This window comes from Theropithecus gelada, chromosome 11 (assembly GCF_003255815.1).
Source record: "Theropithecus gelada isolate Dixy chromosome 11, Tgel_1.0, whole genome shotgun sequence".
Lineage (NCBI taxonomy): Eukaryota > Metazoa > Chordata > Mammalia > Primates > Cercopithecidae > Theropithecus > Theropithecus gelada.
The window spans coordinates 15,381,318-15,405,696 of NC_037679.1; the positions used below are offsets into that span (position 1 = coordinate 15,381,318).

At 47.6% G+C, this 24,379-nt stretch overlaps 3 protein-coding genes across 6 annotated transcripts in view; all 3 read right to left on the reverse strand.

Moving 5' to 3' along the window:
• Positions 1–5,941, reverse strand: part of CS (citrate synthase) — a 46,502-nt gene extending 40,561 nt beyond the window's left edge. Inside the window, exons 1-3 of the mRNA XM_025401624.1 lie at positions 5,703–5,941; positions 5,018–5,130; positions 4,740–4,855 (exon numbers count right to left, since the gene is read on the reverse strand). Of these exons, the coding sequence (XP_025257409.1) occupies positions 4,740–4,762 (23 nt within the window). The 5' untranslated portion in view covers positions 4,763–4,855; positions 5,018–5,130; positions 5,703–5,941. The remainder of the gene's footprint in view (positions 1–4,739; positions 4,856–5,017; positions 5,131–5,702) is intronic.
• Positions 616–6,230, reverse strand: CNPY2 (canopy FGF signaling regulator 2). Of its 2 annotated transcripts, none has more exons than XM_025401632.1 (6): positions 5,703–6,230; positions 5,018–5,130; positions 4,740–4,855; positions 1,399–1,602; positions 1,146–1,242; positions 616–783 (listed from the first exon to the last, which is right to left on the reverse strand). In XM_025401632.1, the coding sequence occupies exons 2-6, from the start codon at positions 5,103–5,105 to the stop codon at positions 740–742; spliced, it is 549 nt and encodes a 182-aa protein (XP_025257417.1). In that variant the 5' UTR covers positions 5,106–5,130; positions 5,703–6,230; the 3' UTR covers positions 616–739. The 2 variants fall into 2 exon arrangements, with proteins under 2 accessions (XP_025257417.1, XP_025257418.1); XM_025401633.1 differs by having other exon boundaries at positions 5,760–5,835.
• A 586-nt stretch (positions 6,231–6,816) lies between these two features.
• Positions 6,817–24,333, reverse strand: PAN2 (poly(A) specific ribonuclease subunit PAN2). 3 transcript variants are annotated; one of them, XM_025401620.1, is made up of 26 exons: positions 24,142–24,333; positions 23,094–23,489; positions 18,751–18,920; positions 18,517–18,637; positions 18,274–18,351; positions 17,636–17,903; positions 16,891–17,233; positions 16,587–16,683; positions 15,610–15,729; positions 15,284–15,403; positions 14,861–14,989; positions 14,567–14,766; positions 14,310–14,455; positions 14,080–14,186; positions 13,774–13,872; positions 13,585–13,658; positions 13,336–13,483; positions 12,889–13,032; positions 12,699–12,758; positions 12,348–12,438; positions 9,758–9,915; positions 9,515–9,658; positions 9,202–9,381; positions 8,983–9,076; positions 8,118–8,315; positions 6,817–7,528 (listed from the first exon to the last, which is right to left on the reverse strand). In XM_025401620.1, the coding sequence occupies exons 2-26, from the start codon at positions 23,373–23,375 to the stop codon at positions 7,494–7,496; spliced, it is 3,606 nt and encodes a 1,201-aa protein (XP_025257405.1). In that variant the 5' UTR covers positions 23,376–23,489; positions 24,142–24,333; the 3' UTR covers positions 6,817–7,493. The 3 variants fall into 3 exon arrangements, with proteins under 3 accessions (XP_025257405.1, XP_025257406.1, XP_025257404.1); XM_025401621.1 differs by having other exon boundaries at positions 14,322–14,458; XM_025401619.1 differs by lacking the exon at positions 24,142–24,333 and adding an exon at positions 23,767–24,029 and having other exon boundaries at positions 14,310–14,458.
• Between the last annotated feature and the right edge of the window lie 46 nt (positions 24,334–24,379).

Genomic DNA, 24,379 nt, shown 5'->3' on the forward strand with positions numbered 1-24,379 from the left:
ATAGTCTAGATTGACAATGGCTAGTGATAGAGATAAGAAAGATATACTTTATTATTGCCACTGGCATCGAATTTAAAAGCTTAGGCTGGCAAGCAAGGCCTCTCATTAAACAATATTCCTTACCTCGTCTGTCCCTATCCGAAAAAGCCCTTACTTTTCAGCTGAGTTGGTCACATCCATTTTCCCCTTCCTGTCTCTGTTCTTGCTGGTCCCTCCATCTGGATGGGGAGGGAAGGAAGAATAATGCATGTCCATTATTTCCTTCAAGACCAAGCTCTGTCTTACTTTATGTTTCAACAGCCATGAACACAAAGGATTTCTAGAATTCTACACTACCATACGCTTATATTCCCCTGCTTCCTCATGGAGGTTCCTCTCTTCTCCAAAATTAGACCTTAAAGACATGGTATTGAGTGGGCACTGACTGAAAGCTTATCTAGTTTATGAGTGGAATGGAATCTCAAAAGATAGAAAAATTAAAGGTTCAGGCCTCTCCTACCTTTATCCTGTGTCAATCCCAAAACTCTTCTTTCTCCTCCATTATCTTTCCTGTCTATAACTCCTTATCTTCAAGCTTAATGTAAGGGCAATTCCGGGCATGAAAAGACAACACAGTTTGTACTTTTGGTTTCATATTTTTTCAGTTCATTTCAGTAAAAACATAATATATAAAAGGCATTGCCACCATTTTCCCCTCCTGGGGGTGATCCATCAAGCCAGTGTGGGCTGCTCCAGTGGTTCATAGCTCATCATGCGATATGTGCAGGGCATGGTCACAAAGATCTGCAAATGGCAAACAATTTAAAGGAAAATGCCACTCTCATATTGATATGTGCCAGTATTGAGAAAATTTCCCAGACCAAGCTGACACAAACACACACCAACCACCATTCTGCAGAATATATGCTTATAAATGATAAAACATCCCCACTGCCCTCTCACCTGTATCTCAGGGTCAAGGGGACACAAATTCTGAAAGCTGACAGAAAATGGGTAGGAACACCCCAAGTCTCTAAGCCAAGGGAAATGGAAGATAGCTCTTGAGCTAATACCAGAGGTTTCTGGGATGGGGGTGTATGGGTGAGTTAGGGAATATCAGGTTCCACAGAGCTACTAGAACAGGAGATAAAGTGGGGGCAGCTTACCTGTTCGCTTACTGCAAAGTTTGTCTTTAACATTGTCAGCCTCTCGGGAAAAGAATTCAATGAGTTCATCCTCGTATTCCTCCACAATGCTCTCACACTGCCAACCCAAGGGAGAAATGGGTGACACAGGGCAATAAAAGGCCTCTTGCCTTCACTTCCAAAGAGGAGGACAAGGATATCAGCCTAACTTTCTAATTGGTTCTCCAACAACCCCTTAATGTCCAAGAACCAGCTACTGATTCCCATAGCTCACCGCAAACTTGAGGGTGCCACTGATATCTGAGTCAATTCGGATGCCTTGTAGGTCCAGTTCATTGGATTCTCCATTCCGGCCCACTACACGTACATAGTTCTTGCGATGGGTGGAAGGATCAATCTGTTCCCCATACTCCTTCATCCGGTCACATATCTCCTCCAGCAGCTCTGTGAGGTGGGCCTCTGAGCGGGCATAAGGCACCTAGAAATGTCCTCAGCCTTGGGTCACTCTCTTCTACCTCTGTACATTAGTAATTTATATCCTTACTTTTCTTTCCAAATCTAGCTCTAACAACCTATTCTAAAAAGCTTTCCCTAATTGATTTTAATTTTTAATTAGGTTTTTTTGTTTTTTTGTTTTTCCCTGAGATGGGGTTTTGCTCTTGTTTCCCAGGCTAGAGCACAATGTTGCAATCTTGGCTCACTGCAACCTCCGCCTCCTGGGTTCAAGTGATTCTCCTGCCTCAGCCTCCTGAGTAGCTGGGATTACAGACATGCACCACTACACCCAGCTAACTTTTGTATTTTTAGTAGAGATGGGGTTTCTCCATGTTGGTCAGGCTGGTCTCAAACTCCAGACCTCAGATGATCTGCCCGCTTCAGCATCCCAAAGTGCTGGGATTATAGATGTGAGCCACTGTGCCCGGCCTAGTGTGGTTTTTAATTAGTACAGTTTACTTGATAGTTTCAAAGTACTTTTTTTTTTTTTTTTGAGACAGGCCTCACTGCATTGCCCAGGCTAGAGTGCAGTGGTGTGATGACTGAGGCTCACTACAGCTTGGATTTCCCAGGCTCAGGTGATCCTCCCACCTCAGCCTCTCACAGGTGCGCACCACCAGGCTCAGCTACTTTTTTGTATTTTTTTTGTAGAGAGTTTTGCCATGTTGCCCAGGCTGGTCTCGAACTCCTGCACTCAAGTGATCTGCCTGCCTCAGTCTCCCAGAGTGCTGGGATTACAGGTATGAGCCACTGTACTTGGCAGTAGTTTCAAATATATGATTTGATTTTACCTCATTGTACAATTCTTTTTTTTTTTTAGAGATGGAGTTTCACTCTTGTTGCCCAGGCTGGAGTGCAATGGTGCAATCTTGGCTCACTGCAACCTCCACCTCCCGGGTTCAAGTGATTTCTCCTGCCTCAGCCTCCCGAGTAGTTGGGATTACAGGCATGTGCCACCACGCCCAGCTAATTTTGTATTTTTAGTAGAGACGGGGTTTCTCCATGTTGGTCAGGCTGGTCTCAAACTCCTGACTTCAGGTAATCCACCCACCTCGGCCTCCCAAAGTGCTGGGATTACAGGCATGAGCCACCGTGCCCGGCACTTCATTGTACAATTCTAAGAAACAAGACAGTTAACATTAGCTCCAAGTTATAAACAGAATTTTTTGATTAACCCTGATCAACTTATACTTTTAATTTCTATAGATGAAGACAATTTTTTTTTTTTTAAATTATACTTTAAGTTCTGGGATACATGTGCAGAACGTGCAGGTTTGTTACCTAGGTATACATGTGCCATGGTGGTTTGCTGCACCTATCAACCTGTCATCTACATTAGGTATTTCTCCTAATGCTATCCCTCCCCTAGCCCCCCACACCCCAACAGGACCTGATGTGTGATGTTCCCCTCCCTGTGTCCATGTGTTCTCATTAATATATATATTTTTTTGGCCAGGCACGGTGGCTCACGCCTGTAATCCCAGCACTTTGGGAGGCCGAGGAGGGTGGATCACCTGAGGTCAGGAGTTTGAGACCATCCTGACCAACATGGAAAAACCCTGTCTCTACTAAAAGTACAAAATTAGCCAGGCATGGTGGTGCGTGCCTGTAATCCCAGCTACTTGGGAGGCTGAGGCAGGAGAAACGCTTGAATCCGGGAAGCAGAGGTTGCAGTGAGCCAAGATCGTGTCATTGCACTCTATCCTGGGCAACAAGAGCGAAACTCTGACTCAAAAATAATAATAATAATAATTTTTTAAAATTGAGACTAATATCCTCAGTAAGCACAGTATTAAAGAGGTAGTGTAGGCTCTGTGGACAACAGCTATTAAGGTACCATAATTTTTTTTTTTCCCCAAGACAGAGTTTTGCTCTTGTCAACCAGAATGGAGTGCAGAGGGGTGTTCCTTGCTCACTGCAACCTCCGCCTCCTGGGTTCAATTGATTCTCCTGCCTCAGCCTCCCGAGTAGCTGGGACTATAGGCATGCGCCACCGCGCCTGGCTAATTTTTTGTATTTTTAGTAGAGATGAAGTTTCACCATGTTGGCCAGGCTGGTCTCAAACTTCTAACCTCAGGTGATCTGCCTGGCTCAGTCTCCCAAAGTGCTGGGTTTTGTTTTTTTTTTTGAGACAGAGTTTTGCTGTGTTTTCCAGGTTGGAGTGCAGTGGCACGATCATGGCTTACTACAGCCTTGACCTCTTGAGCTTAAGTGATCCTCTAGGCTCAAGTGATCCTCCCACCTCAGCCTTCCAAGTAGCGGTCACTACAGGCACATGCCACCATGCACTGCTAACTTTTGCATTTCTTTGTAGAGATGGTGTTTTGCCATGATGCCCAGGCTAGCACCATAATCTTAACATTGCCTTATATATTACTTATTAGATACACCTTTGTGTACATGTGTGTTGTTTTCGACTAAAATTTCCTAATTATGATAAAACCTTTTATTCTTATTTTTCATTTTTTATTTTTAGCTCTGATTCAGATTTTGAATGGACGTTTGTATGTATACCACAGTGCTACAGTAAAAACGAGTCATGTGGATGTGGAAAAGGGGGCTGATCAGGACTCCCTGTTTGCTAACAAATTCTACAGCAGAAACAAAGTATTAAGGTTTGGAGCCAGGAAGCAAGTGCATGGGGAATAAGCCTGCAGCCTCTTCCAAATGAGACAGGGCCAAATCTTTGTTTTGTTTTGTTTTTGAGACGGAGTCTCGCTCTGTCGCCCAGGCTGGAGTGCAGTGGCCAGATCTCCGCTCACTGCAAGCTCCGCCTCCCGGGTTCGCGCAATTCTCCTGCCTCAGCCTCCCGAGCAGCTGGGACTACAGGCGCCCGCCACCTCGCCCGGCTTATTTTTTTGTATTTTTAGTAGAGACGGGGTTTCACCGTGTTAGCCAGGATGGTCTCGATCTCCTGACCTCGTGATCCACCCGTCTCGGCCTCCCAAAGTGCTGGGATTACAGGCTTGAGCCACCGCGCCCGGCCAAGGGCCAAATCTTTTAGATATCTCTCTGAGTCTATTTTCTTCATTTCTATTAAACTAAGGTCCTTTTTAAGCAGTCGAATTGTCATCCAAAGCCAGAGTGAGCTACTTTGTTTGGGGGAACAGTAACAGTTACCTCCACCACTGACTGGCTGCCATCTGGATTGATCCGGAAAGATCCCATCTGAATAGTCTTCTTGGGGTCCACCTGGGCAATTTCCCATTCTAGTTCATCCACCAGAGCCCTGCACGCTGGTGGAAGAGGAGAGAATGGGAGCAGGGGAGAGGGTGGGGGTAGGGTGTGAGGAGAATGGGATCAACCCAGGATTTCCATTCCTCCTTCTCCCAGGCCTTGGATCTCATGCCCTCCCAAGGCTCTGCTTCCTCCACTTCTTTTTCCTGTTGTGCCTTTACCTCCACAGTGGAGATCCTGGCTCCTCCGAGCCCAGGCGGTTCCCAGCAGGGCCCCCAGAAGCAGGGCCAGCCAACCCCAGCCTTTCATCTTTAGCGTAATGGGGTCGCTCCACCTGGGTTTGTGTGGGAATAAAACAAGTGTGAGAAGCCAACTCCATTTTTCCCTGACCCCCCCACTCCTCACCCCAGGGCTTTCAAAGGCTTCACTGTGACTCTGGCTCTACTTTCCAGGAAATGGCCGGGACACAAAGGGGCTTCTCTGTTCCAGCGCTTGAGGGCTCTGATTCCCCCAGGGCGGTAGGTGGGAGCGCAAGCTCAGGACTTGGGGCTCAGTCCCAGACTCTACGTGGAAAGGTGAGGCCCTAGGTGTTGGTACTTTAGCACTGCATGTCTAGGGTTCACGGGGCTTTGTGGCAGCTACAGGAGGTAAGTTGGCGATTACGCGAGGACTACAGGCACTAGGGAACTGCCAGCAGGGAGCCCTCAGTCAGGCCAGGAGGCCAGCATTCAATAATTAGGGCCCATTTGGATCCCGCACCGAAGATTCCTGCATCCCCATCTCCAGCCCGTAAGCTGATTATCCGTACGGACCTCAGCCCCCTTTCTAAGGACTCCGCCATTGCTTTCGCTCCAGTCCATCCCCAACCCTCAGCGCCCAGCGCCTCGCCGCTCGCATCCGTCCCACCTCTGCTCCCAGGGCCGCTGCCGTGGCCCAAGCGCTGGAAGACCGCTGGACTCTCACTTTGGCCCCAGTAGCTCCCGAAACTACAGCTGGCTGCGGGGAGCAGGGCTGTCCGGAATCCTCCAGAGCGCTTCGCGGCTTGCCACACACGGGGTGTCCCGGCGACCGCCTGACCCAGCTCCAGTGGCGCTAACTGGTACCTAAGCGGGGCTCGAGCGTGCTGCGGTGCGAGCCCCAATCAGACACCGACCCCAAACCCGCCCCTCCAAACTCTCGCGCGAACAGGCAGCTTGGGAGAGGCTCCTGGATAGCAAGGACCCCGGTCAATCGCTGAAGGACCCAGACTTGCGTGGCGAACAGCTCCACGTGACCTCCAGGGGTCAGCCGTAGAATAGGAGTGGCCTTAAGAGACGACAGAGGCCGGGTGTACTGTATGGGAGCGGCTAGTCGTGCGCGTGAGCCAACTCAGGTGGGCTAGGACCTTCAAAACGGTGCTCTGCAGGCCAGCGAGCAGCCCAGGTTTCAATACACAGGAAACTACATCTCCCAGGAAGCACCACAGCACCAGACCCATCTTTGTGAGCAACTACAGGTCTCAAGCTATCCTGGGACCTGTAGTTTGTCGGCTTACACAATTAACGGGGAAACCGTACTGTACATCTTCAGGCTGACGTAGGGTACTGGGCAGCTACAGCAAAGACCCAGCATTGCCCAGAAAAGGCATAATTATACCTTTTTTTTCCTTTTGTTGAGACGGAGTCTCGCCCTATCGCCGAGGCTGGCGTACAGTGGCGTAATCTCGGCGCACTGCACCCTCCGCCTCCCGGGTTCGAGCAATTCTCTGCCTCAGCTAGGATTACAGTCGCCATCCACCACGCCCGGCTAATTTTTGTATTTTTAGTAGAGACGGGGGTTTCACCATCTTCGTCACGCTGGTCTTGAACTCCTGACCTCCTGATCCACCCACCTCGGCCTCCCAAATTGCTGGGATTACAGAAGTGACCCACTGCGCCTGGCCCAATTATACCCTTTCATATCCATAACTTTGGATTCCGCACCTTTACCTTCAAAGGAAGGAGAGGAAGACTGAAGCCAGAGAACCCACACTAGCAGTTCCCTAATGAGATAAATGACAAACGGTATTTTGTTTTTATTTTATAAAACATGCAGTTTACAACAAATTTTTAAAAAACGGAACAAAACTTGGGACAGGAGACTGGGATGGAAGACAGATGCTTCTCAGCCATCAGCAGGAATAAATGAAGCCAGCAGCCAAGCTTTGTCCAGGATCCAAAGGCCCTTTTGGCAATGGTATTGGCAACACTGGTTTGTTTGGGCCACCAACACTCTACTTGCTGGCCCCTCCAGGCATCCCTGAAGCAGTTGGTGACTTGTGCTAAGTCTTGAACTACTGTGGTATCCTCTGTCGCTGTCCAGGACTTCAATCCCTAGCCAGCTAGGAACTGACAATTATGGTTCCAGGAGCTTCTCTGCCTGGATATTAGTGAACCAGGATATTAAGAATACCAATTACTTTCCATCTGGGTCAATTCTAGACTCCGTTTCTGTGCCACTGTTTTGCAAAGGATGAAGAAGGAATGAATCTGGCTCCTAGAACCTTTGCAACAATTCTGCTGTGTTCCAGTTCTATTAATAGCACCATCTGAGACTCTAGACCCTGAGCACGTCCAGTACTGGAAGTGGACAAGGTATAGCCAACTAAGGAAGCCATCTCCCAGTTCTGGGGCTATAGAACAGTAAAGGGAGAGGGCAGTGGTTCTTTGGGAAGGGTAGTCAGAGCGCCAGCACTGAGGAGAAGACAGCTGCATCTGTCAGAGACAAAACCAAAAAGCATGATTCAAGCTGCGTAGAGAAAAAAGCATCTTCTCATTACTTCCTATGAAGGAAAAATGCAAGAGAAAAAAGGGCATGGACCCTCCCTGAACATTTTAGACTTGGGCAAGAGGAAGTTATAGTTAATGGAGAGTTTTGATAAAATGTATTTCACTGAATGTTAGGAGGATGAAGTGCTTTGTAAACTGTGAAGTGCTATTCTCCATATGTGCAATCAAAATCCACCCAGTTGGGGGCGCTGGGCTCATGCCTGTAATCCCAGCACTTTGTGAGCCCAAGGTGCATGGATCGCTTGAGCCCAGGAGTTTAAGACCAGCCTGTGCAACATGGCAAAACCCTGTTTCTACAAAAAGTACAAAAATTAGCTGGGTGTGGTGGTGTGTGCCTGTTGTCCCAGGTACTTGGGAGTCTGAGGTGGGAGAATCACTTGAGCCCAGGAAGTCGAGGCTGCAGTGAGCTGTAATCACGCTACTGCACTTCAGCCTGGGTAAGAGTGAGACCCTGTCACAAACAAAATACAAAATCCACCCAGTCCAGTTTCCCTTGTCCCATCCCAGGTCTTACTCTTGGGACTTGTTTGGCCCTCAGGCTCAGGCACCTTCCAGTCCATCTTTCGGCCCTTCTCATAAAGACCCTTGAGCACCTTGTGGAAAGACTCAGGCTCAGTGCCATTTTTGCTTAGCTCCAGATACTTTCGGTAGAGCTGAAGGGCTGTGCGTGCATCCTCAATACTGTCATGGGTTTCCCCTTGAATCTTCAGGTCTGGGGTAAGTAAAGGTGGAATAGTTTGGGACCCAGCAAAGGGAGGTAGGAACATGTCTCCCCACTCCTACCTGACTCCAGAAAACTAAAAAGCCTGACTGTCCTTAAGGGAAATTGTCAAACATCTTCTTCATTGCACAGAAGGGATATTGAAGTTAATTAAATCCATTAGTAACTGTCACCACTAACTGAGGGTCACCCCTACTCCCACTTTGTCCTCTAACATTTTTCCTACTTTGTCTTTTCCCCCCATGCTTTTATTTTTTATGTTTAAATTTTATTTTAGATTTGGGGTACATGTGCATGTTTGCTACATGGGTATATCATGTACTGGTGAGGACTGGGCTTCTGGTATCCCTAATATGCAAATAGTGAACTATGCAGCCAATACGTAATTTTCAACCCGCACCCATCCCCCACCAACCCCACTTTTAGAGTCCCCAGTGTCTATTATTTCCATCCTTATGTCCATATGTACTCATTGTTTAGTTCCAACTTATAAGTGAGAATATGTGGTATCTGATTTTCTGTTTCTGAGTTAGTTCACTTAGTATGATGGCCCACAGCTCCATCCATGTTGCTGCAAAGGACACGATTGCTTTTTTTTTAAATGGCTGCTTCTGCTATTAATGTACACCACAGGGGCCTACAAGGCAGAGCAACTCACCCAGAAAGTACCAAGCAAGGAATCGCAGGGAAATCATTCGTTTTCGGGGCATGTGGAACAGGTAGACAGTATCAAGGACTTGGTCCTTGGGCACCTGGCAAAGATAAAAGAGGGGGAGACTTAAGGTAGGGGACTATAATTTCCCATTCTCTGAAGGCACAATGTATACCCTGAGGGGCCCACTCTCACAAGAAGACTCTTAAAAGAGCCCTGCCAAACCATCAGGTTGATGACCCGGAAGTCCTTCTGCAGGCCATGACCCACAAACTTGACTCCAATGTCAATGAGAAAACGAAGCTTTAAGTAGGTAGACTTGAGAGTTGTTAGGTGCTTGGAGGAAATTTTGGCATCGAGGTCACCAGGCTTTATACCCGAGTATTGAGTCAAGTAATCCACCACCTAGGAATAGAGAAAAGGACAAGTCTTTTTCAGGAAGTGAGGTGGAGTTTTCCCCTATCACTCTTCCCTGGGTTCTTGAGCACTGTACGTAAGCACCAGGGTGTGCCTCACTTGCATCTCTGTATCTTAATACCTGCTCCTGGGTAGAGATGTAGTCATCAATGAAGGGGATACCCTCATTAGGTCCCTGGCCCCGGACACAGGTAATCCTGGCTACTGACATCTGACTTGGTTTAATGGTAGACTTGGTACCATCACTGCGTAACTCTGCTTCCTCCTACATGAGAAGAGTTAATAAGGAAATCAGAGAAATGCTTACAACTCCTAATATCCTCAGAGTTCTCTTCCAATGCCCCATCCCTTTGGTCTTGGTTACCTCATTAAGGGTGACAAACTCAGCATCCAGACCCACCAGGTCCCCAATCTGTGGCATCTCATTCAGCATCAGTGGAATAAAGGTAGTATGTGTTTTCCGCTGCTTCCGTGCCAGCGAGGCTTCAGCCAGCAAGACACTTGCCTCAATAGGGTTCTTGACTAGAAGGGAGAATGAAGAGGACACAGGGCTTGGATAGCGAAGTGACTAGGGGAGAGAAGCCCAATGTGGCTGATAGACTCTGGGTCTTCACTTGACCCCTCAATAATCAAAGCACGTGGGAAAAAAGATCATGTCTGATAAATGGGACAGGTAGACAGAGCAGGTCACATCACAAAATTATCAACAAACATGCTGAGAAAAAAACCAGAAAAGACCACAGAGAATAAAGAATAAGATTTTCACTTGGACCTTAGTTTAGAGAATCCAGAAAAAGGTTACAGAGAAACTATGGTTTAAAGATACCAAATAGGTACTTAAATAAGGAGCTCACAGCTGGGCGTGGTGACTCATGCCTATAATCCCAGCACTCTGGGAGGCCAAGGCAGGCAGATCACCTGAGGTCAGGAGTGTAAGACCAGCCTGGCCAACATGGTGAAACCCTGTCTCTACTAAAAATACAAAAATTAGCCAGGTGTGGTGGTACGCGCCTGTAATCCCAGCTACTCAGGAGGCTGAGGCAGGAGAATCACTTGAACCCCGGAGGCAGAGGTTGCAGTGAGCCGAGATCGCGCCATTGCACTCCAGCCTGGGGGAACAAGAGCAAGACTTCATCTCAAAAAAAAAAAAAAAAAAAAAAAAAAGGAGCTCACCTCCAAAAGAGATCTTCATTTGGGGTAAGAATAATTAGACATGAGACAGGCGCAGTGGCTTACACCTGTAATCCCAGTACTTTGGGAGGCCAAGGCAGGCAGATCACCAGGTCAGGAGTTTGAGACCAGCCTAGCCAACATGGTGAAACCCATCTCTACTAATTAGACAAAAAACAAAAAAATTAGCTAGGCGTAGTGGCACCTGCCTGTAATCCCAACTGCTTGGGAGGCTGAGGCAGGAAAATCACTTGAACCCGGGAGGCAGAGGTCGCAGTGAGCCAAGATCACGCATTGCACTCCAGCCTGGGCAACAAGAGCAAAACTCTGTCCCACAAAAAATAATAATTAGATATAACATCATAACCTAAGCCATTTGGACCAAATGTCCCCCCTCATCTCATTTCCACTCCACTCTCAAGATTTACAGCGTTGTTTTTTTTTTTTTTTTTTTTTTTTTTTAAAAGACAGGGTCTCAGGCTGGGCACCGTGGCTCACGGCTGTAATCCCAGCATTTTGGGAGGCCAAGGCGGGCAGATCACGAGGTCAGGAGTTCAAAACCAACCTGGCCAACATGGTGAAACCCCGTCTCTACTAAAAATACAAAAAATTAGCCGGGCATGGTGGCAGGCACCTGTAGTCCCAGCTACTCGGGAGGCTGAGGCAGGAGAACTGCTTGAACCCGGGAGGTGGAGGTCACAGTGAGCCAAAATTGTGCCATTGCACTACAGCCTGGGCAACAAGAGTGATACTCTGTCAAAAAAAAAAAAAAAAAAAAAAAAAAAAGCGGTCTCATCCTGTTGCCTAGGCTGGAGTACACTCTGGTACAATCATGGCTTACTCACTGTAGCCTTGGCCTCCTGGGCTCAGGTGATCTTCCCACCTCAGCCTCTCCAGCTTTAGCTGGGACCACAAGTATATGCTACCACACTCAGCTAAATTTTTTTTTTTTTTTTGAGACAGGGTTTCACTCTTGTCACCCAGGCTAGAGTGCAATGATGCAATCTCGACTCACTGAAACCTCCGACTCCCAGGCTGAAGTGATTCTCCTGCCTCAGCCTCCCAAGTAGCTGAGACAACAGGAGCACACCACCACACCCGGCTACTTTTTGTAATTTTTGTAGAGACAGGGTTTCACCATGTTGCCCAGACTGGTCTCGAACTCTTGAGCTCAAGTGATCTGCCCGCCTCAGCCTCCCAAAATGCTGGGATTACAGGCCATAAGCCACTGTGCCTGGCCTACACAGGCTAATTAAAAAAAAAAAAGAAAACTTTTTTTAGGCTGGGTGTGGTTGCTTACGCCTGTAATTCCAGCACTTTGGGAGGCCGAGGCGGGCAGATCATGAGGTTAGGAGTTCGAGACCAGCCTGACCAACGTGGTGAAACCCTGTCTCTACTAAAAATACAAAAAAATTAGCCAGGCGTGGTGGCGGGCGTCTGTAATTCCAGCTACTCAGGAGGCTGAGGCAGGAGAATCGCTTGAACCCAGGAGGCAGAGGTTTCAGTGAGCCGAGACTATGCCATTGCACTCCAGCCTGGGTGACACAGTGAGACTCCATCTCAAAAAAAAAAAAAAAAAATTTAAGAGATGGGGTCTTGCTATGTTGCTCAGGCTGGATTTCGTGCTTCTAAATTTAAGGTCTGATAAACAGGAATCTCTTTAGTATCTCCAGAAATATTAACACTGGTTACCAATCCTAAGTACTTGCAAGCAATGTCCCAGATCTCATCCTGAAGCCCAATCTAAACTGCCCACACACTTGGGTCTACTGTGTAGCACTTACTGTTCAGGTTGTATCTGGAATTGAGATTCCGTTTGACATAATAAAGGATTGCAGGTACTTTCCAATTCATGTCAAACTGCACAGCTTCATGCTATAGAAGAGAAAAAGCACTTATGGCTAATGTATATCACCCTTTTCCTTTTCCCCACTTCAGACAAGAGGCCAGGACTCAGGTGCTAGTGTTTTTTGTTTTTTTTTTTCAGGTGCTATTTTTAAGTGCTAATGGTTTTTATTTCTGAGGATTCCTTCCTCCCTCCCTGTTGAATCTGCCTGGCATTCTATAGGGCCCTAAAGATAAGGATGCTAGGAAAAAGGGAAATGAAAGAAGAAACAGAACATGTTGCAACTAACCTTATCAATAGGTTCAATAAGAAAGTCATTGAACAGATACCACTGCTGGTGAGTAACACCCTATGGAAATACAAAGAAAGCCTGTGGTGATACAAAGTGATGGCTAGACCACTGTCTCAGACTTAAGGACAGATCTGGGACTCACTGTGGCCATCCCAGGAGTGTTCCTGCCCTCTATAACCTCACTCACCTCCTTGCGCTGGTGGTAGGTCTCTCCAACTTTGATGTGAGCCACCAGGCTGCCCCCTGTGCGTGAGTCCAGGATGTGTACCACAGTAGCCATCAGGTCATACACATAGACACCATGCTCCTCCTCTGCCCTGGCTGGGCCCCACTGTGAGGGGGGTACCCAGGCTGCTAAGCTAAGTTTAAGGATGGGGAAGGGAGGGGAATGGGGACAGAGGACAGGGAGTTGGGGGTATAGGGGATGGGGTACCAGGGTGGGTTATCTCCATCCTAGCCCATCTAGGACCCCAACACTGAACTGAGTGACTACGGAAAATCCCCTAACAGGTAAATACTAGGCCTTATTCTCTTCCTTTTCCTTCTGCTAAGTTTCACCTTCCCCTGCCCTCCTTTACCTTCTGCCCCACCTTCTCTCCCTTATTCCCTTTCCTCTTCCCGGTTTTTCAACAACCTGCATCTCATCCCCATCAGTCCAATTGCAAACATCCAGCCCTTTGTTCTTGGTCATCTTCATGCGAATGGAGAAAGGAAGCCAGACATTCTTCAACTCCTCAATGGAGGGACATACCAGCACACCCTCTGGACTCCCTAGTTCCTTCCTATCAGGTCAGAAGAATTGGAAATTTGTTCTGAAAGAGATCTTGACAAGAGGAGCCACTGGACAATTCAATCATTTGACAACTCCCAAGACAGCACCTACCAATCAGCCAAAGCAAACTCCTTGTTCTTGGAGATTTCCCCACCATGTTTCTTTACTGCCATCTTGAAGGCAACCTGAACACAAAAGAAAAACATCCAGTTCTTCAGGAACATAATCATGTATGGAGGTCAGAACGGGGATAAAATGAAAAATTATTCCTGAAGCCCTGTTTCTAGTCTGAGTCCTTACCTCAGCCTGCATTCTCCAGAAATCAGCCTCTTTTGAGCTGTTCACCTCACAATTGATGACAAGAATATCTGGCAGATGGCGGATGTTGCGGGTCTGAATCTGAGAGGAAAAAACAAACAAGGAATGGCAGGGAACGTACAGGAAAAGGAGTCTGGACAGGGACCTGGGTCTGTGTCCTCAAACTGGGATTCCTCACTCCACCAGAGATCCCTGGATGGCAGTGCTGACAGAGCCAGCCCCACATGGGATGGTGCTGAATCTCCATGGCAGGACCAGGACTCTAGTCCAGTCCAACAGTCCACTCACCGTGGGCTGGTACTTTTCACAGTTGTCACACCAGGCCTGTGTATTCTGGTCCAGGCAGATGCTTCGCTTCAGCACCTGAGCAAAGTCATAGTTCTTCCCAGTTTTATCTGAGGGAAAATTAGATGCTTTACTCCTGGTTCTCCCCTCTACCCACAGTTAGTCCCCAACACCCTCTCCCTGATATTACAGGACATTTTGGGGAGCCTTCCCAACAGAGCTGAAGGGTACACCACTGTTGCTACCATCAGGGTAGGAGAGTGTGAAAAGCAGGGTGGATGAGGCTCGCACGGTCTCGCTGCCACAGCGGCAGAGGCTGCAGTTCTCCATCTCACAGCTGAAGAGCTGCCCAATAACAGAGTCTCCCGATGAGCAAAAGCTGCTAAGAGTGGAGAGGATGATATATGCACACTGAGGAAGTTAGGAGACCCTTTAAATCACAGAGGGGCCTGTCATGATGGCTTTAACTATTTCTATCCTGATTTCATACCTGCCTCCAGCACCTCGATAAGCCTGTGGTACTTCCAGCTCCTGCATATCTTGATGCAGTTGAGTGAGAATGAAGCGATTCCACCTCTGAATGAGCCTGGCCAGATTGCCCTTGCCTGAAGCCTCATCTGAGTCAGCCAGGATCAGACCAAGGGCTGAGGCCTCAGGAATAGTACGGAATGCCCGAAGAAAATTACTGCCCTGGAAATGTGTTGGTGGAAAGGGGTTACTTTCTCTTTTGTATCCACCTTCCTTCCCCTTCCATTTTAAGTGTCTCAGGTCTCCAGGTACTGACCTGGCAAGGGTCACCACGAGAGAGGTCCAACATGTGAAAGAGGAAGCCCAGCTCACATGCCAGACAGAACTCCTTCTGGCAAAGGTGGTTTTGAATTAGACAGCGTACAGGCTCCAGGAAATAGAGCACCTGGAGGGAAAAGCAGAAGAACTGATGTAGGAAACTGGCCTAGGGGTGAGGAGAAATATGAAGGTTAAGTGAGCTGGTGGAAAATACACAGCAGGAGTCCACCGAAGCAGTGAGTCCACCAAACCAGTGGAGCTCAGAGGAGACTTGAAAGTTGTAGAGGCAAGAAAGAATTGTAGAGGAGACCATGGTAAAGTGAGCATGGCTGAGGAGACCTGGAAAGAGCAGGGTCGAGTGGCCATAGGGAAGAAGGAAAGGAGTAGGCACGTTCAAGTTGTAGGAATACCCAACCCTTACCTGGATCATGCAGTTACAGTAGGCGTTGGGGATGTGGGGCTCTAATCCAGCAAACAAGGTCTTATTGTAGTGTTTGAAGTCAAAGTCCTCCAGCCCTAGCTTGGAATATTTGATGGTCACCTAAGGCAGAAATAGTCTGAGCAAGACAAGGATATCCTCCGAGTCCCCAAATCTTTCCAGTAGCCATAGCCTTTCCTAGAACCTTCCTCCTGGGTCCAGGGTGATAGCTGAAGGCCTCCTGACTGAGTCCTTCAATCCTTTCTCATATGATTTCCTTCCTAGGGTACCTTTCCTCACATCCCACAGGCCCTGATGTCCCCCAGCACCTTGCGGTATTTCTTAGAAACCATGTGGAGATGTGGCTCCTCTTCTCGTCCTACTGGTGACTCAGTGACCTGGCTGAAGCTGTCAAATTCACTGTCTGACTCCTTGAGTCTGTAAGGTATCTAGGGATTTTAAGAAGAGGTAACCTTGTTGGATGTCTTGTCATCTTTGGCTTCACCCTCATTTATCCCAACATTGAAACAGCCACCAAGTCCTGAACCTTCTACATTCATAGCATTCTCAGCATCTACTGCTTCCTTTCTATTTCCACTGCCAACACTCTGCTTCAGCACAGCTGGACAACTGTGATGGCATCCACACTGGTCTCCCTATATTCACTCTGTCCAGCACACCACTACCAAATTAACCCTTGTAGAATGCTGCTTTCTGTGTATTACTTCCTCTATTATAAACTGGTGTTCAAAGCTTCACAATCTGGCCACTTCTAACTTTAATCTCTCACTACATCCCAATAGCAACATCTACTCTGGCCAGACTGGTATACTCATATAGTCCCCCTCAGATACGTGTTTTGCATGTATGCCTCTTGAGACCTTTGCTAACACTCTTCTCTCATCTTGGATATTCTCCTCTGTTTCTATCTACTTAACTTATATCCCACCTTTCCAGCTTAATACCCAGCTCTTTCATTACACCTTCCCTGGTCACTTTAGCCTGGAGTAACATTTTCTCTCCAAACAGCTCTGGCACTAAATGCTTATGACATTCCTTCAGCATTTAACAACAGAACATAATGTCTGATATGGCTATGTCTTCTCTTCACCAACCAAATACTAAATTTCCTAACAGCAAGGACCCTAGCTTCTCTATCTTTGAATCCTCCTAACACCTAGCATAGTTCCATCAATTCGGTAGGTTACCAACAGGATCTAAAAACAAAAGAAAGACTAGTAAAGGAAAAAGACAGGAGAAACTTCAGTGGGCTGGGGTGGGGGCTGATCCTCCACTCTGAACACACCTGATTGCGCAGCTTGGTGCGAGGATTGGGCGCATAGCCAATGAAGCCCACCTTCTTCATGGTGCGCAGAATCTCTGCATCCACAGGTGGTGCTCGCCTACAATCCAGTATAGTTCTAGGACTTAAATTGTTATGGTGTACACAGATCCACTCCCCAATCCCCAAGGGTCCAGAGAAAAAGAAAATACTGAAGGTAGACAAAAATCAGGAAAGTAGTAGAATAATAACAAGGCTAGCAGAGAATTCTGATATCTTTGCCCTTTCCCCATCCCTCCCACCTTTTGGCCCAGAGGTAGGGTACAACCTGGGAGCTGGAGCAGAGTTGGCAGCAGGCCAATCAGAGAGAAGTGTGTCAGTGGTGAGTGGGACAGGGATGAGGGAAAGAGGCAGCAGGTCCTGGCTCCAGTCCAGAGGAGGCAGTGAGTCCACGAGACACGGCAAAGCAAACTCAGTCTCACGGGAGTAGGGGTTGAAGGAAGGCTCCGGGGAATCAGTCCAGAGGTGCACACAGCCCTCAGAATCCCCAAACGCCAGGGCCTGCTTGCTGGCTGACACGTCAAATGTCATTAGCAGAGGCCCCACAGGATTCACATGAAAGATATCTGCTGGGTTGGCTAGGCCTGTGGGTTCACAGAACTGGCACTGCCCTACAAAGAAGGAAGAAACCCACTGAGCTCTAGAAAGTGAAAGAGAGCCATACTCTTATGCCCTTCCTATCCTCTTCCCGATTTCAGGACAAGATGGGCCCCAAATCCATGCCTAGAGACAGAATGTCACCTGATGCCTTCCATAAACCACAGATGGTTTGCTACTCAGCAAAGAGTAATTCTACAGTTACACTGCCTACTTTATCTTTACCTTTTTCCATGTTCCTCACATTCAAGAAAATAAAAGCTCTAATCTCTGGCCAAACCCAAGTAAAACCCTGAGACCCTGATGAAAGGTTACTTATTTCCCCAACAAAGAGGTTTCTGGATGAGTACTCATTCAGGTTCTAGCTCTCCTTTGCTCATTGATCCCTCCTACCCAATCCCATATGTCCTTCATACCTGACTGAGAGATGATAGCAAGACGAGAAGTATATGTAGGAATGAAGCGCAAGAAGGCAGGATCCACATGTACTTGAAGTGGTGTGATGGCACGCATCATGCGCAAATCATACACCTTGAGGAAACGGTCGCAGGCCAGGCCAGTGAGGCGGCTGGAGAAGCCGCAGGCAGCTAGCAGGTTGCCATGCACATCAAAATCTGAAAGACTTCCTGAGAAGGCATCAAACTCATGTTCCACCTTAAAAGTACGGAGATCTCTCAGGGAAACCTAAAAAAAATAAAAAATAAATTCAGTTATCTGCAAATTCTGTTATCAGGAAAAATAACTGCCACCTACCTAACCCAGTGGGGTCCCTACCAAAGGAACTAGGGCTTTAGGATAGGGAAACTTAAAGCACAGAAAAGGCAAACAGAGAAGCCCAGAGCTGGAAGGCGCTTCGAGGAGACTTCATTATCATAGAAAACATCAAACTGCAAAATAATCTCATGGTAGAACATCACTGAGTAGGAAGTGAATTCACTCCACTCATCCCTCATCTCCAATCCAACTACACCCCAGAGTTAAGGGAAAGCAGATCCCAATCAGGTATCTAGTGAAACAGGGTCCTGCAGTGGGAAGAGAAATGGAACTTGGCCACCTTGCCAGACGTGTGGCCGCAGAAGAAGAAGCGATTTGTCTGTCTCATGATGGTGACTCCCGGCGTCTCTACTGCATACTGGAGAGGGAAGCAGGAAAAACCAGCGAGAAGAATGATTTTTCCCACAGACCAAGGGAACAGAAAGGTCACACCCACATCTCAGGCACATTACCAGCCCAAGCATACCCTGTCCCCTCAACAACCTCAGACCCTGCATAGGTCTTTCTTGCTCCAGGCTTGTACCTTCTGAGTCTCCTGGACAGTGTTAAGATCAATCTCTAGTATGTGATTCTGCAGCCCACCAATGAGTAGAGTGCTGCTGTCAGTCAGTAGGAGACTGTGCATATCCTCATTCTCATCTAGCCTATTGGGGAGAGGAAAGGCTAAGGGGCCCAGGCCTTACAAGCTGCCAATCCCTTAGCCTTCCCACCCTATGAGGCATCCTCGTTCCCAGTCCAGAGCTGAGAAGCCACTTACAGGTAATCAAATATAATGAGGCCCCCACGGGCCATGTACTTGAGATTGTTCTTGGTGAGAAAAAGGATACCATTCTCCAGGCTCTGGATCTGCCGAATATCATCACTGCCATTGACTTGAAAGGATGAGTAGCGCTCCAAGGCTGGGCCAAAAAATGAAGTGGCATGGCCCTATAGAGGACAAAGACAACAGAGACACTTAGAGTGGAGGGGCAAGGGCCATCCTATGGCCAGGTCAGGGACTGAGCATGGCTCAGCCTTGATCCTTTCTTGCTTGGCCTTTGTGACCAGGAGCAACAGAGGCAAAAGGCTAGGAACCAGTCAATCTTAGTGATAAAGACACTGATAATACTGTCTTATGTTTGTTTAATGTGTTACACAGTATTTTTGTAAACTCTACCTCATTTTATCCTCACAATGACCCTGCAGAATAGGTAATGGCTCACTTGGTTAGAACAGTCTATAGAAAGTCAGGGACATAGTCCAATTCCCTACTGGCCAGCTGACTTTCTTATGTTTCACATCTGGGAGGATGTGCATAAGGTTATATGCAAATACTATACCATTTTCTATAAGGGATTTAGGCATCCTTGAATTTTGGTATCTGGTATCTTTGGATCCTGGAACCAATCCCACATGGATACCAAGAAGATGACGGTAACTACTAAACCTCCTTAAATATCCCATCATAACCTCAAACTCATGACATCCTAAATTAAATTCACCATTTTTATTTCATTTCAATTTTTCTTACTGTATTCTCTATGGTACCAAGATCTACCTAGTTGACCAAGCCATATATCTGACAGTCAAGTCCTATTTATTTTTTCCTAACAACTAGATAACTAAGGATTTTTAGAATATTTTATTTATGTATTAATTTTTGAGATGGAGTTTCACTCTTGTTGCCCAGGCTGGAGTGTAATGGCACGATTTCAGCTCACTGCAACCTCTGCCTCCCGGGTTTGAGCAATTCTCCTGCCTCAGTCTCCCAGGTAGCTAGGATTACAGACATGCGCCACCACGTCTAGCTAATTTTTTGTATTTTTAGTAGAAAGGGGGTTTCACCATGTTGGCCAGGCTGGCTTCAAAATCCTGACCTCAGGTGATCCACCTGCCTCGGCCTCCCAAAATGCTGGGATTACAGGTCTGAGTCACCGCGCCTGGCCTATTTTGCTTCCTAAATATTTCCTAAATCTGAGGCTGGGCACCGTGGCTCATGCTGTAATCCCAGCACTTTGGGATGCCAAGGAGGCAGGTGGATCACTTGAGGCCAGGAGTTTGAAACCAGCCTGGCCAACATGGTGAAACCCCATCTCTACTAAAAATACAAAAATTAGCTGGGCATGGTGGTGCACACCTGTAGTCCCAGCTACTCGGGAGGCTGAGGCAGGAGGATTACTTGAACCTGGGGGGCAGAGGTTGCAGTGAGCTGAGATGGCACCACTACACTCCAACCTGGGCAACTGAGTGAGAGTCTGTCTTAAAAAAAAAAAAAAAAAAAGCCCTTCAGTGGCCTGAAGGTTCAAGTTCAAGGTCCAAGCTATTTTAACATGGCATATAAAGTTCTCTAGAATGTTCCTTCCCAAGGAACATGGGTCCTTCCCTCCGTTCTAGAGGGCCTAGAATAGTAAAGGAGAGGCACAAGGATGAGTTAGAGGCATGGGGCTCTGCCTCCTTGTTCCCCTTTTTGGTGCTGCATTCAAGTCTCTATTCAAATGTTACTTTATCAGAGAGAACTCCTGACCAACTATCTAAAGTAGCAACATTGTTTCTAAAAGAGCCATTAGGAAAAAAGATTAAAATTAAAACACTACAAAACCAAACAAAATAGCAACCTTTCCCACCCTTCATTACCTCAACCCCCTTACTCAACTGTATTTCTCTTTTAATAGAGATGGGGTCTTGCTGTGTTGCCCAGGCTGGTCTTGAACTCTTGGGCTCAACCAACCCTCCCACCTTGGCTTATCAAAGTGCCGGGATTACAGGTGCCACTGTGCCTGGCCTCACCGTATTTTTCTTTTTCTTTTTGAGATGGAGTCTTGCTCTGTCACCCAGGCAGGAGTGCAGTGGTGTGATCTCAGCTCACTGCAACCTCTGCCTCCCAGGTTCAAGCAATTCTGCCTTAGCCTCCCAAGTAGCTGGGATTACAGGTGCCTGTCCCCACACCCAGCTAATTTTTGTATTTTCAGTAGAGATGGGGTTTCACCACGTTTGGCCAGGATGGTCTTGAACTCGTGACCTCAGGTGATGCGCCTGCTTTGGCCTCCCCAAGTGCTGGGATTACAGGTGTGAGCCACCATGCCCAGCCAGTATTTTTCTTAAGAGTACTAATCAACACCTGAATGTATTGAAATGTTTTCCTGTTTACTTGCTTTTATTCCAAACCTAGACCTTACAGCAAGGTCTGACACCTAGTATATGGCTCAAAAAAACACTGGTTGAATGAATAAATGTCTACCTCCTCCAGTCCGGTAAATCCTAATTGCTTGTAGTTCCGGAATTTTGTACTCACCAAGCTTTGTATATCTTTGGAATCTTTGCTTATCCTATGCTAAGACAGCCTTTTCCCATATTTTTCATCTCATTTCTACTCATCTTTCAAGACTCAATTCAGGCCGGGTGCGGTGGCTCAAGCCTGTAATCCCAGCACTTTGGGAGGCCGAGATGGGCGGATCACGAGGTCAGGAGATCGAGACCATCCTGGCTAACACGGTGAAACCCCGTCTCTACTAAAAATACAAAAAACTAGCCGGGCGAGGTGGCAGGCGCCTGTAGTCCCAGCTACTCGGGAGGCTGAGGCAGGAGAATGGCGTGAACCCGGGAGGCGGAGCTTGCAGTGAGCTGAGATCCGGCCACTGTACTCCAGCCTGGGCGGCAGAGCAAGACTCCGTCTCAAAAAAAAAAAAAAAAAAAAAAAAAAGACTCAATTCAGGGGTTACATCCTTCTGGATGCCCTGACTATCCTCCATCCTGTCCAGCATCCAGTACAGATTTTCACACTGGCGCTTAGTACCATGAAATTATCTGTTTTTGTATATGTTTTTTAGCTCACTGTCCTGTAAACTCCTTGAGGGCAAGGATTATGTTTTATTTAGCTTTATTCACAGCGCCTAGCATAGCATTAGACACTGCCTACTAAACTGAATGAATCACACACACAAAATTCATCCCTTCTAATGGAAAAACAATTCATGACCTAAGAAGTCAATTAGTAAACAAAGGACAGCATAGTGTTTCTTTTTTTTTCTTTTTTTTTGAGACAGAGTCTCGCTGTGTCACCCAGGCTGGAGTGCAGTGGTGTGATCTTGGCTCACTGCAACCTCTGCCTCCCGGGTTCAAGCGATTTTCCTGCCTCAGCCTCCCGAGTAGCTGGGACTACAGGCACCCGCCACCACGCCCAGTTAATTTTTTGTATTTTTACTAGAGACAGGGTTTCACCATGTCAGCCAGGATGGTCTCGATCTCCTGACCTCGTGATCCGCCTGCCTCGGCCTCCCAAAGCGCTGGGATTACAGATGTGAGCCACCACGCCCGGCCAAACAGCATAGTATTTCTTACAAAGCCTTTGGGCACCATAGCATATTGGCAATACGGATACAGATTTTAAAAAATTAAGATTGATAACTACTCTGAGATTAAAATCAGCCAGAGAAGACAAAATGATTCAATATAAGATATGCAGAATCATACATTAAATATTCTATAATAATAAAAATAGAAAACAGAGGTGGGGCAATAGCAATAGAGATTAGATTTGGATGGCTACAGACTAAGTGATGGGTACAACTATCAATATAAATCAAAACACTGGATGGGCAACTGTGACAAAAGCAGGATGCTGGCCAGGTGCCGTGGCTCACACCTGTAACCCCAGCACTTTGGCAGCCCTAAGCAGGAGGATCATTTGAGTTCAGGAGTTTGAGACAAGCCTGGGCAACAGAGTAAGACTAAACAATTTTGTAAAAATTAGCTGGTTTTGGTTGCGCACACCTGTAGTCCCAGCTACTTGAGAGGCTAAAGTGGGAGGATTGTGTGAGCCCAGGAGGTTGACGCTTCAGTGAGTCATGATCACATTGTGCCATTGCACTCCAGCCCAGGGCAACAGAGCAAGACCCTGTCTCAAAAAAAAAAAAAAAAAAAAAAAAGTGGGATGCCTTCTGATAAAGAATATGTCATTTATTCCTAGATCCTAGATTCTCCATTTATCCCTCCAACCAGACCCAGCTGTCTCATCACTACAACTCCTCAGTACTGGCTATTTGCAAAGCGGCTGTCCTTGGGTTAAGACCAGATAAAGACCTTCAACATCTTTCAACCCTCACAAAGGGGTACAGTTCTTACCCCGTGGCTCCCCACCCACAGCATCTCCTCGTGCAAGTCAAAGTGGGAGACGGAGACAGGTACACCCACTTCAGCCACCACGCTGTGCAATTCAGAGTAGACACCTTCCATTATGTGCACTGATTCCTGGACGGGAAGAGCCTCCAAGGCCACTCCCTCTGGGTCCAGCTCCACATTCTGTAGCAGACTTGGGTTCAGGTGGGCATCCAGGACAGGGTCCAGGGCAGAATGCATGGCTGGGGCATACTCTGCCAGTCCAGGGTCCAGACCCTCAAAGTTCATGATGACGATGGCAGCTTACACCTATGTCACACCCTCCCTTACCACAGTCCCTTTAGACGCCTGACCCAACCTTCAGCAAGACAGCACCGGTGGGCCTAGAATGGACATCCTGGCCTGTAAGGGGAAAGAGGTAGCTGAGTCAAGGGTAGGTCCAGGTACTGGTACGTAGGGTCTTCTAAGTTATGGGGCAGGAGGGAGATGAGGCAGGCATGAGGGATGAGACTGCCAGCCAAAGGAGGAAGCAGGCAGGGGAGGGATGGGCAGTGGGGGTGGAGGTGGTAGAACTGTTGTCCCTATCTCTCCTCCGCTAGGCCCTCTGTACTCTCCACCACCCCAATATCTAACCTAATTCTTGACTTTCCTTTCTTCTCATTTCAGACTGCTCACTTGCCTGGTTCAGCCCTGAATCATCAGGTGAAGGGAGCGAGAACTGCAGGGGTTGGCGTTAGGTAGAGGGATCTAAGGTGCTTTCTCCCAGAATTGGGGGTGAGGACGGATGGGTTGGACGGTGGGGAGAACGAGAAGTCAGTTTCCCAGAATCCTCTCCAATAGCTACCCGGGATTCCCCAGAGGAAAACAATAATGGCCAGTTACCCACAATTGGGGCGGGGGCAGGGGAAGGTGGTGGAAACGGCTAGTTACCCAGAATTCTCTGGGGGAACCAGAGAAATCGGTTATCCAGAATTCTCCCACGGCGGCGGCGAGGAGGGGGATAGGGCAAGGGTCAGATGTGTTCCTGGGATGCTTACGGGGAATGGGTCATTACCAAGATTTCTCCATGGCGGATATTTTGGAGCGCGTGGAATTACAACGAGTAGGGGGAGCGCAAGCGCTGTCAGCTCCGCGGGAAATTCCAGTTTCCCCAGTTCTCCCCCACGCCTAGGGCCTCAACCTAACCACTACGGCGCCAAGGACCGGACTCCCAGGCGCGCCTTCCAATCAAGAAGGGCTCGGGGCACATTTAAGCCAATCAGAAGGGCTTCGGGCGCATCTAAGCCAATCAG

Excerpts from the sequence above, each read along its gene's own strand:
- PAN2 (XM_025401619.1), bottom strand. The coding sequence starts at position 23,375 with ATGAACTTTGAGGGTCTGGACCCTGGACTGGCAGAGTATGCCCCAGCC. Across the intron at positions 17,904-18,273 it reads GCGGCCACACGTCTGGCAAG|GTTTCCCTGAGAGATCTCCG; the intron begins GTGGCCAAGTTC and ends TATTTTTTTTAG. Across the intron at positions 16,684-16,890 it reads AACTCTGCTCCAGCTCCCAG|GCGAGCACCACCTGTGGATG; the intron begins GTTGTACCCTAC and ends ACTGGATTGTAG.
- CNPY2 (XM_025401632.1), bottom strand. The coding sequence starts at position 5,105 with ATGAAAGGCTGGGGTTGGCTGGCCCTGCTTCTGGGGGCCCTGCTGGGA. Across the intron at positions 1,243-1,398 it reads GTGGCACCCTCAAGTTTGCG|TGTGAGAGCATTGTGGAGGA; the intron begins GTGAGCTATGGG and ends TTGGGTTGGCAG. Across the intron at positions 784-1,145 it reads ACTTTGCAGTAAGCGAACAG|ATCTTTGTGACCATGCCCTG; the intron begins GTAAGCTGCCCC and ends TGCCATTTGCAG.